This window comes from Cupressus sempervirens, chromosome 7 (genome assembly GCF_028749045.1).
Source record: "Cupressus sempervirens isolate cs-2001-9-10 chromosome 7, ASM2874904v1, whole genome shotgun sequence".
In the NCBI taxonomy this organism is placed as follows: Eukaryota; Viridiplantae; Streptophyta; class Pinopsida; order Cupressales; family Cupressaceae; genus Cupressus; species Cupressus sempervirens.
Window position 1 is genome coordinate 775,834,723 of NC_143124.1, and position 12,904 is coordinate 775,847,626.

Consider the following 12,904-nt stretch of genomic DNA (forward strand, 5'->3'; position numbering starts at 1 on the left):
CATGTTGAAATAACTGGCTGGGTAGCCGTTGCCTCGTGTATGCATGTGCAAGGTCATTCTTCCCGAGTGCTTATTCATGCACAAAGAATTTTAGTGTAATATTGTGCACGCAAGGGAAGATTATGGCATGATACAAGCTTATGTAGGATGGGTGCACATGACTGCAAGTTGCACATGGATCACCTAGGCTTAAATTTGTTATCATGGTCTAAACCACAATTAACACTGTAAATCTCCAAAAAAATTGGGTGTCCCGAGCAAGGAAACCCAGGCAAGTTCAGCAAGCTCCACTGGGGAAATTGGGTGCTCAGGTATAATATGAAAAAATAGCGAAGATTGTGATTTTCAACTTTCATTCTAATTCTGTGAAGCTTCCCTCCGTTGCTCACTTTTAGCATCTAAATATCTGTCTTAGTCCATGAGAGAAAAAAATGTTGTGCAGCATGAGGACTCTGTAGTTCTTTGATCAGTTTTTGGGTGATCTCAATTGAGTTTTTGTTGGCTTTATTTACTGAGGTTTATACAGTTTCTGCCAAGTCCATGGATGAACCAGCAACCATGTTGTCCAAGGAATAGTATCAAAGTTCATTGAATTGTTTACCCTACTAATGTTGTTTTGATTCTTGACTCATATAAATTTCTGAACAGTATCTTTGATCTACCAGTTGGGCAAATTAATTTTAGCAATACGTTTAACTTAAATGCTGGTTGACGGTGAGATAGTCTGTAAGGAAACACTGGAGAAACTTTTGTGTGGCTTTCAAGATGAGGAAATCACAATTTCATATAGCACTGTAATTTATACACATTATATAACAAAATAACAGGTGTAATTGAGTCCACAATGCTAATTTGCATCTTCTGTCACTGACACGTCCATTTCCTTTGCATCTTCTTTCATAGACACATCCATTTCATTCATGTTAATGCGAGGCTTCCCCATGCTAAAGTTTAGAACCCGAGCATTTAAATTATATTTGATCTCTCCATCTAGAAGAAGTTTCCTTATATAGTGCTCAACATCTGAACCTATCAGACGAAGTGTGTATTCTGTCAATGGTGCTCCCTGCAAAAATAAGCATATTGAACCATCAGTAAAGTATTAACAGACCAGAAATTTCCTCTTTTATTCAAGTTCTGATGGACAAATCAGTCCACGATATGCACATATTGCACAAAAAATACTTTACCTGAATAAAGCAAAACCATATAAACATGATAAGAGCCAATTAAAATATGCAATTATAAAATAAAGAAAATAAATGCATGCTATTCTCAAAATTAAAAGGAATTTTGTTTGAAGCTGTGAATGAATGATCATTTAGAGGTTTCCTGAGAGAATTACTCTCCCTAGGACCGGCATCCAGTATATGTGTCACCTAAAATAAAAGGTAACTCAATGAAAGAAAAAACTCAAGTTGAGCACAAAATACAGTAATTTTTAAATCAAAAGAAAGGCTACTACTAGGAAAAGGGGCAACTTACGGCCATGTTTCTTTTCACTCCATGCTCACCCAACCTCTACTTATTATGTTTAAAAAATTAAATGAAAATTAAAAGTCCACTAACATACTTCACATGTACAAATAGTTTCTCACTTGTATTTCTAGTAGTTTAAAAAAAAAAAGATTTGATGAAGTAGTGCATCTTTATAGTACCTATAATGCACAGTTATTGGGACATTTGTCCATGAAGTCAAAATAGTTATTAGAGGAATATGCATTGGATTATTGACATAAATACAAATGAATGGTTGATTGTGTGACAAGGGCTGTATTTGATATTTATAACAATTTACTCATCCCTTTTTGTTACAACTTATGTTAACAGCATTTGGTACTATTTTGAGAAAAGACTACATTTTGGTTCAGTTGTATTCTGAGGAGAAATTTAATGATTTAGATAATTGTGCACACCAAACCTCACGTGAGCTTTCTTGCAATTGTGTTCATAATGGGTGTAGAACGTGGACTTGACACGAACTTGGCAAGGCTGATCCAACTAGAGACTTGTGACTCGGCAGGAAGGCTTGGCAAAATGCAAAAACACACAAAGAACTTACAGGTTTCTAAGGATTTAAAACAGATTTCATACACACTTTATTGAATAAATCTGAAAGACACAATAGCATTATCAAATAGAAGCTCAATTGATCACATACATAAGTATACATGAACCTTTAAGTAGAAATGCAACTTGTAGCTGAAAATTACACACTTAGATATATAAAATTGTAAATATTGTCAAATATACATAAAACTCATAGAATATGAAATCCATGATACCAAATGTTCCAAACATATATCAAAACAAAAACAAGTCTATGGCTTAGCCTCAGCTTCAGAGGAACTTGCATCCCTCCTTCAAAGGCATTCAAGGTAGGTCTTGGATGAATGAACAACCATAGTGTGTGACTATGACATGTCACCCTGACCAACATCAACTGTGCATGTGCCTATGTCAGATTGTGCTCTGACCTCCTCTAGCATGATCAGAGTAGAGTCACTATCCAAAATCTGTATCATTCTAAGACAGAGTTTGTAATGAACAAATACTAGATCATTCAACCTCTCTAGAAACAATCTATTGCGTCTTTTGGAGTGAATGTGCTCAAAAATACTCCAGCTGCGCTCACAACCCGAATCGCTGCATGGCTGGCTCAATATTGGTGTAAGAACTCGTCCTCATTCACCTTGAAATTATGGTCTATGTCAAATTGAGGTAGTAAGTGATTGCATAGATGGGCTTGCGAAAATGGATGTTCCATCTCCTATCAATTATTGCCTAAATGTGATGTTACTTATTCCATATACAAATTTAATGGCCTCCTTGGCACTATGCATGCCCTCATATGTGTAGCCCATATTGAGTCTCTCCCCATCAACAACTTGTAGGAAAACTACTAAGGACTTAGTGCCCAACAAATACCGTGTAACTTTGATAGTTAAGTGTGAATGAAAATAAGCAAAATTGCAAACAAAAGAAAAATATGAATATTGGGCCATCAATAATTAGGTCTGCCTTGGTCATCTGTATGCTTTAGCTTAATCTTTGACCCTGAAAATTTTGATTGTGAAGAATGCTTTGTTTCATCTATAAAAATCTTCAGTGACAGGATTCAGAATAATATACATAGCTTCAAGATACTTACAAGCCATAAACAATCTTGAACATGATTTTTTTTTCACACCACCAAAGCATTAATAGAAGAAACTGGTAGTTCCATTGCCCATCTTATTTTAAATTCTAATCCGAGCATTTAATTATACTGTAAAGCAATGATAATTCCAATTTTAGCGGCCCAAAAAATGCTTCCATATGATCCTTTCTGAACCTAGTTTGAGAGTTATGGTTCGATCTTTTAAATTGTATTCATCACTAGAAACAGTCCCTGGTCAAATAGTTATGGAATATCACCACTAATGTTTTAGGACGAGTATGTCTAGCTCTGGAACTCATAGTTGCACTACCTGAGTCAATTCAGCCAAGAGACACATGCAATTGCATTCATGTCATATCTTGACTTTTTTTTAGGGAAAATCAGAATATAGTTTCCAATTTCCATCTATCAAAAGTGTACAACAAGAGATATTTCAACTTTTGCATAAAGAAGTAGATGACAAAGGTACCTTTTCATGACATAAGATTAGAAATATATCGTGGCTATAGATTATTTTAGCACAAACAAATTGATGTATTTTAGAGCAGTATTGGAGATTGATAAATATCAAATAATACTCCAACGCTGCAGTATCATCAGTAGCACCAAAGATCAGTCGGCTCTCCATCTCATTGCTGTACCATGGCCCACAAGACTAAAACTAGGCCATTGCAATAGTAAATTCTTTAAATGGAATTCCTTGTCAAACATAGAATACTCCTAAGGCTTAAGCTTATAAGCCATATAAGCCACATTCAAGCATATTACAACTGCCCTGAACCCCATTGAACAGTGACCAAAGCACAAACTTAACTGTTAACCGGCTTATGATAAATTGGTTAGTTATTCAACTGCCAATGGAACATATCCAGTTCTTTCAATCCATGGGGTTATTATGTGAAGTACATGTATGTAATTATTAATACCCCCTATGGATATTTATTCCAGATTTAACCAAATGTACCACAGGGATCTAAACAAACAATTTGAATGCAAACTGATTTCAATGCATCCAACAGATATTTTAAAAATCATATAATATCAGACTAAAATAGAGCTCTGAAATTAAATATGAAAATTGTCATCAAAATAGATAAATCATTACATCCATATTTTTCCAATAGATATGAAATGTCTCTATTAGTGCAAGCTTGTGTTCAGATGAATATTTTGCAAATTTGCCTAGCTGTGAACTCTGTCACAAGTCCACCAAAGAAATGAATTGGATTTCCAACCAATCCACCAAGAAATCCTGAAGGTCTCCATCTTCAAGTTTTAAACTGGAAGCCATAAAAGCTCCTAAAATCTCGAAGGGAAAATAATAAACCAAGTATGTTGAGAATCTCAATATTCTTCAATTGCACATCCCCGTGACTCTTCATTTTCTCTCTGCTTGTCTCTTGGTATTCCTTTTCTCTCTTTATTATCCCTCTCTTTAAATTAAAATGATTTTATTAAATTTCACTAAGCTCCATTGAAATCATTTCAATACTTTAATAAATAATTAAATTAAATTACCATTAAATTTGACATAACCTGACATCTTAAGACTTAAATTATTTAATAAACTTCTAATGTCCCAAAAAGAGGACATTACAAAGTAGAGAAGATAACATAAAAGTATTTGCATGTACTGTTATTCTCTACCACTCTGATTGCCCGAAAAATTGTATTTCTTTTCAACAATCGGCCAACTTTTAACTATTTTTGCAAACACTATTATTTAATATGGAAAACCTACAAATTTTTCAAGCCAAATAAACAGAGGATTTTCCTACTATTGTATACTTACAACAAATTACTTTCTGGAATCGACATCCTAGGACCTTGAGTATGTAACACTTGGGCCATTCCTTCGGTGGCCCCATTTTTCATCAGTGATAATTCCTTCTACAACTGAACTCCTATAAGCTACAATGGTTCACTATGCCCTCATTGCATCAGGTCTTGCTCGTGGTGATGAAGACGTTTTAGCTGAACTCCTCATTGTATACTTACAAAATGAAATCCAGTCAACGAATCTCATTCACTCGTGGATGCCCACCATAAAATTTGCCTTTACAACACATACATACCCACTGATAGTAACAGTATTTTTTCTTGAAACGCACAATAATGCTCATGTATAAAACAAAATTAACTCAACAGAAAAAAATTCCAGTTCACCCCTTCGATAACAGGTGTTTAATTATGGCGGTGATGTCTATTTTGGTGATGGGTGCTTCTGAAAATAAGTTTTCAATTAAGTCTCTTCGGCAAAAAGAAAAGTATTGCTGTTCAATTGAAACAAACACGGATGAGAGATAAAGGAGCGATCTAGCATACCTCATAGTGATCAACCAGCTCTGAAAAGTAATCATAGACCTTCTGGCATTTATCCTCAGGCCATACAAACTCATTGGTGGGATCCAAAATCAAGGTCAGTTTGTCTGTCTGAGTTTGATCAAAGGCTTCAGTAACAGGGTCAATGTAGGCTGCATAGATCCTCACATGACGTGTAGTAGAGCTCAGCCACTGGCCACCCGTTTGCCTCGTCGTTCCTTTGTCCAGTGTCTCTTCTTGTGCTCTTATACTAAAACCTATTTTCTTTCTTGTGTTCAATCCCAAGCGAATAGAAGCTCCTTTAGATGAATGAAAGGCTGAAAGAATTGAGGAGGATAACCCGCATGCAGGAAGAGAAGGGTTCTTGAGGGTTTGGGTGGAACCTGTAAGTGATGATGCAGAGGAGAAACGGGTGGCGGCCATGGCTTCTGGGGCAAGGATTCACTATCCAACATTTTGCTGTAGGGGCCTTTCATTTGAAATCCAAATAATAAAAAGTGTCGCTTTCGCAATCCTGATCTGCAAGCGATTCAAAACATACTAATGGCTCCAGGGTATCCTTTTCCCAAAGCTCCACTTATAATTAGTTTTTTTATGACTTGAACACAATATTCTAATTGTCCACATTATGTATTTGTTTCTATTCTTATAATGTCCACATTATTTATTTGTTTGTATTTTTTAAAAATTAGGATAAAGGTTTCTTACATAAAAATATAGGCAATTCAAAAACAATAAATATTTAGTTGACATATTTTCATTCCTCTTTTTTAGGCAACAACAATGTGAGAAGAACCCATGCTTTTCTCGAATGGATATGTGAGAAGTTTTTTGGATCATTTTCCATGAATTAGGGCCCTTAGATAGCACCCAAATTTTCTTTGCCCATTATCTTGACATACACGTATCAAATGTATTTTATCAAGTTTCTATATTTCAGATTCACTACTAGGGCATTTTTTAAAGATATGGCTAGGGTTCTAAACACTAATTTAGACATCACAAAGGGATATTTCTTTACTTCATGTTTTTGTTCTTGAACTCCATCAACATTTGTATCGTCTTAAAATGTATAAACTTGCATTTTAAGACCATTGAGCTCCCTCTCCATAAATTCCCTCTTGGGACCATGGATATGCTTGTGCTCAACCTCCTTTCCTCCTGTTCTCTTTTGTCTTTCCACCTTAGCTCTTTGATATTTGCCCCTTCTTTATGTGGCACCTGAGACTTGATCTCCAAGACCAGATAGACCCAAGTCGACCTATTTTAGACTAGGTCGACCCAGATTGACATAGTCCCTAGCAATTTCAGAGATTGGGGCTTGAAAGGCCACGAGGGTTTAATTGGTTTTTAATTGTTACCTAGTCAGCTTGTATTGTTTTCTCGGCTGCAAACTCATTTATAAGGTGACTTGGAGGCTTCATTTTCACATCACGCACTAAGTAATTCAAACTCTTGCTCTCTAGTGAAGATTTTTGCCTTATGCATTCAAGGAGTTCAAGTATTCAAGACTTTCAAGCATTTGAGAAAGGAGATTTCTGTTGAAGGATCCTTTGTGAGCATTTCCTCCTCAAGATCTAGCATATTGTTGGCCATCAAGGGAGGAGATCTACATTGAATCATTCATCTTCTTCATTGATGTACTTATATATCCATGGCACCATGATGGAATTATGGTAGATATGTTGCAAAAAGTGGAGATACCCTACATCCTAATTCAAGATCTATAATACATATACATACAAATCTTACAAACAAGGGTTTCAAGAAAGGTGAATCCTAACATTTATCTTATTTTACAATTGATGCAGTGCAAGGCAGGAGAATCCCCAAAGGAGATGTCCTAGCCCCCAACAAATAAGCAACAACGGAATAACACAAAGATTTAGATCCACAATAATGCCAATTCTCATAATAGAATCATAAGATTTACATCCAACATGCCCGATTGTAAGGCCTTCTGAGTTACAACCAAATACAAAACAATTATAGTATTAATGCTACAAAACCTCACAAGATCCAAACCCTAGCCAGCCCAGACCACAATCATGTAGAATCTCCAAGAAGAATCTAAACTTGTGCTCGCAAGCCATCAAGCAACCTCCTTATTTCCCAAGCCGCAACTACTAGCTCTATTGAACTTTTCTCTCTTAGCTACTCTTTCTTCTCCATACTAGATGAATTATGATTCAAGACTCCACTAGACCCTCTATTTATACCGAACTAAGCCACACATTAGCCTAGCATGTTACAAATTAAATAAATTGTTACATTAAATACATATTTGAGTCACAAGTCAGCCTACAATAGATATTAAATACAAAATGCCTTAGTTGGCTTACAACACCCATTAAATGCACCTAGGATAAAGATCCAAGGCCCAAATAAGTCAACACACATCTCTAGATTAATCCACGTCACAATCACACGTTACATGCATTAAATGCACCAAGTCAATTGATCCAATCCACAAAACACCATTTGACAAACTACACTACCTAACATCAACAAAACCTCCAGCTAAGTATTGTCAAGCTCCTTCAGGTGTTGAGTACCTTCAATGATCAAGTTGCTTTAGGGTCTGAGCATGGTAGGCATAGTCGGGCAACATTTTACTTTGAGCTCTTTTAGAGACTGAGCCCCTTGGCCAACACTACAACCAAGAGCTACTCAATAGTGATCGAGCATCAACCCTCCTAGAACTAAGACCTCTAAATCCAAGGTCAAAACAACTCCAGCATGCAGGATTACCAAATTCCCTAGGATGCTCCTACATCAGACATTGCAGGTGCAAAAAGATGTTCTTAGCAGCTAGAAGAACATCTTGCAAGATTTAGCACATAAATCTCGAACTGGTTCTTCACATACATATCCTCCAAGTATCAACTTGCACACTCTTCTCTTTATTCCACTTCTGTCAATCCTGTCCAGCAATAGTCACATGGTTTCTTTGCTTTTGCACATCATTTCTCAGTGTAGCATAGATCTATTTTCCACTCTAATTTCTAACCCTCTAAGAATCCATCTTCTCAACTCAACTCCCAAAGCTTAGGTTCCTCCTACAGAGTTCTCCATTTTGCAAAGGAATCAGTGAAAACTTCCTACCACCTTTCTCAATTGTAAATACATTCTTGACACAATCATGCATAACATTGCAACCATATTGGCAAGGTCTACCAAGTAATATGTGACAACTACTCATGTCCACAATATCATACCACACTTGATCCTTATATTATTCAATTTGGAAATCAACAAGACACCATTCCCTCACTTCCAAAACATGTTCATCTTGTAACCAACCAATCCTATAAGGACAAGGATGTCTCACTCTCTTCAAACCATGATTCTAAACCATCTCCTTAGCAATAAGGTTATCAATACTACCACCATCCACAATCACATTGTAGATTTTACCAATGGGCTTACAATGGGTCCTAAATAAGTTACTCCTTTGACAAGGTTCTAGTACTCTTTTAGCAAATAGTACTTGTTGAGCCAACGAATTCTCCCCTTCTTGCTCAAGTTCATTGACCAAGTGATCAGTTTCATTCACCACAACAACTCTTCAAGCACCAACCCTCTGGGAAAATTTATAAGCTCTATGTCCTTCTTTACTACAATGAAAATAATTACCTTTAAAGGTAACCTTACCCATCCTCTTCCCTGGCTTAACAGGTTTTAGTTCATCTTCTGCACTTGGTTTATCCCTTATCGAGTGATCCTACCTCTCCTTCCCTTAGGAACTCCCCTAATGTCTTCTCTTCAACTTTTCTTTTTCCTTTGACGCATACTGATAAGCATCTTCAATTGAAGCAATATTCAACATACCAACCTAGCTCATCCTGGATGTTGAATCTCAGACCATTGATATATCTAGCCACCTTTTCTTTAGACAATTCTCTATGCCCATATCGAATAGTCGACATGTATAACTCCTCACTTATGCTTTAGATTATGCAAACTCTTAAACAACTATAGTTCATAATTAGTTGGAATGAACTTAGCCTTCATTTAGTCACCATCAACCTCTAATGAGTGATTTTCATTTCACCTTCTTCTTCTCTATCTCTTTGTAATTATTTCCACCACAAAGTAGCATGTACTTTCAACTTAGTTTGTGCCAACCTCACTTTAAGTGGATCACCAATATCCTCTAACTCAAAGTAGGCTTCCAATTCACCAATCCAATCAATCAAGTCTTCAGGATTCAAAGTACCATCTTATGCTTAAGCTTCAATTAAGATCCACAATTAACGAACCCTATCTTCCATAGGTCTCTCTATGTGATATGTTCTATCTTCACTAGTGGATCCAACAACCTCAAAGTCTTTAACAACTTCCACATAACCATCTTTAGTACCCACATTCCTAGGTACACCAACAATAGCTCTCATGATCTCATTCTTCATCAACTCCATTTCAGATCTAAAATATGATCTAACCTTCTTTGAAACCCTAGTCTCTACAACATCATAGAGATCATCAATCGCCCTAGGGTCCAATCTTCTTGGAGGCATCTTCCAAGATTTTTGAAAACCCAAAGCAACAAATCCATAAGATCAACCATATCCAACCTTGGTTTTGATACCATCTGACGCAGTGCAATCTTCTTGGAGGCATCTTCCAAGATTTTTGAAAACCCAAAGCAAAAAATCCATATGATCAACCACATCCAACCTTGGTTTTGATACCATCTGATGCAATGCAAGGTAGGAGAATCCCCAAAAGAGATGTCCTAGCCTCCAACAAATAACCACACATCGAAATAACACAAATATTTAGATCCACAATAATGCTAATTCTCATAATATAATCATAAGATTTATATCCAACATGCCTGACTATAAGGCCTTTTAGGTTAGGGCCAAATACAAAGTAATTATAGTAGTAATTCTACAAAACCTCACAAGATCCAAACCCTAGCTAGCCTAGGCCCACAATCTGGTAGAATCTCCAAGAAGAATCTAAACTTGTGCTTAGAAGCCACCAAGCAACCTCCTTATTTCCCAAGTTGCAGCTACTAGCTCTGCTCAACTTCTCTCTCTTAGCTACTTCATCTTCTCAATGCTAGATGAATTATGATTCAAGAATCCACAAGACCCTCTACTTATACCCAACTAAGCCACAACTTGGCCTAGCAAGCTACAAATTAAATAACCCTTGCATTAAATACATATTTGAGCCACAAGTTGGCATGCAATAGATATTAAATACAAAATGCCTTAATTAGTTTACAGCACCCATTAAATGTACCAAGGGAAAAGATCCAAGGCCAAATAAATCCACACACATCTGTAGATCGATCCATGTCACAATCATAGGCTACTGCCTTAAATGCATCAAGTTGACTAATCCAATCTACAAAAAACACAATTTGACAAACTACATTGTCGAGCTCCTTTAGGTATTGAGTACCTTAAGGTGTCGAGTACTTTCAATGAATGAGTTCCTTCAAAGCATACTAGGCATAACCTAGAAACATTTTATGCCAAGCTCCTTTAGAGACGAAGCCCCTCAGCCAACACTACAACCAAGACTTGCTCAAAAGTGACTGAGTAGTAACCCTCTTACACTTGAGTCCTCTAACTCCAAGGTAAAAAAAAAACTCCAACATGAAGGTGTTGATCTCTAAGCCTAAGTTATCTATTACTGTCTAACAATTAGTCATTTCCAAGGTAGTGTTGAACAATCATCACTGCAACCGAGCCATCCAGAGAAGGCCAAGCTATAAAGGACTTGTCTACATTTCATCATAAGTCAAGAAAGGCAGAGGTTGTTGAGCACCCCAGTAGAGATCAAGTTAGTATACGAGTCAAATAACACAAAAGAGACAGAGCATTTGAGAAGTCAGTTAATGCCAAGTGGGTCAATATATGCCCAGTGTATAGAAGTCAAGTGACAACATGAATGTTAGTTATGACTGAGCACCAGAACATTCAAGTGCTAAGTAAACTAATTTTGACATATGAGTTTGTAATTGCACAAACACTTATGTACATCATTCTTCTACATGATATTAAAATATTGTAGAAATAATTAAGGAGAATATTATATGTTTTTTCAGAAGGCATTAATCCTTAGAAAAGCAGATTAACCAATCAAAAAATTAGAAGGGTAAAATGACAAAATGATTCATCTAAATAAGGATCCTTGATCATAATCTAGAACTTTTTATGATTATCTATTTAAGAAGGGTTCCTACCCTATGATCATAATGATGATAGTGAATGAGTTTGAGAGAGATGAAACAAGCTAAGTACAAAGCGAAGGAAGGCTAAGTCTTAAATTAATTTAGATAGAGAAACCCGAGCAGTGAAGGACATAATATATATATCAAATAAGGAGATCAATTTGAGATTTTGAGGAGAGGAGATCCATAATATGCTATTAGAGAAGACTAAAGGGTCAGGTATTGAATCAATTTTAATAGATTGAATCAGGGAAAATCTCTTAACAGAGTGGTTCTAATAGACCTTATTTAAATCTCCTACCATAGTCCTTACTTTATTGTAAGTGTAAAACCTTTTAACAGGGTAAGACCTAACAATATTAAATGCTCTTAGTAGGGCAGACCCCTCATAGGGTAGATCATCTGATATAATCAAATTGTAGACCCAATAGGAAAACTTTGTTGTTGTAATAGTAAAGATTGGTGGGTTTCATTCCCACCCCAGTTTTACCTTCAACTTGAAGTGTTTCTGGATTACCAAATCATCATGTTATGTGTTGACATTTTACATGGATTTCATGCTTAGATAGATTTTATTTCAGCATTACATGTTTATGTTTATATGGTATAAGATCTAAGATATGAGATGGATTAGGTGTGAATTATTTTATTAGTGAAAAGTATTATAGATCCTAATTTACTCCCCCACCCCCCTCAATATCATGTTTTTCGTTAAGAATTCCAACAATTGTTATCAGAGCACATATCTCTTGAATGAAGTCTAACAACTTAAGAGCACAAGATCTTTAAATGGAGGAATATGAAATGGGAAAATTTATTGAGAACTAGATGATTGAAATCCATATCATACTACAACAACTTGAAGGAGCAAAAGATGAGTTAAGGAAATTGTTAAAGAAAGGAAATATATGGTCATTCAATAGAATGTCAAACTTTACAAGGAAGTTGATACACAAGGATTTCTTAACAATGGGAATACTAATGATAGTGATGTAGCAATAGTAGATCTATTAGAGAAGAACAACATATTGAAAAAAGAAGTCAAAGAACTCAAGAGAGAACAAGAAATTCAATTAGCAAGATTATGTGAAGTGATTGAACAAAAGAAGAAAGCTAAAGAAGAACAAATAATGGTTGAAGAAGACAAAAGATAAATTGCTAACAGACTTGAAGAAAGAGCATTTGATGTGTAGAAACTTACAAACAATTAGGTGGACATGATGAACCAG

General features: G+C 35.9%; 1 protein-coding gene across 1 annotated transcript; it reads right to left on the reverse strand.

Annotated features, from left to right (window-relative positions):
• Positions 1-766: 766 nt before the first annotated feature.
• On the reverse strand, positions 767-5,977 carry LOC149549623 (NAD(P)H-quinone oxidoreductase subunit M, chloroplastic-like). The gene is made up of 2 exons (XM_089792938.1): positions 5,486-5,977; positions 767-1,066 (listed from the first exon to the last, which is right to left on the reverse strand). The coding sequence occupies exons 1-2, from the start codon at positions 5,903-5,905 to the stop codon at positions 848-850; spliced, it is 639 nt and encodes a 212-aa protein (XP_089649064.1). The 5' UTR covers positions 5,906-5,977; the 3' UTR covers positions 767-847.
• Between the last annotated feature and the right edge of the window lie 6,927 nt (positions 5,978-12,904).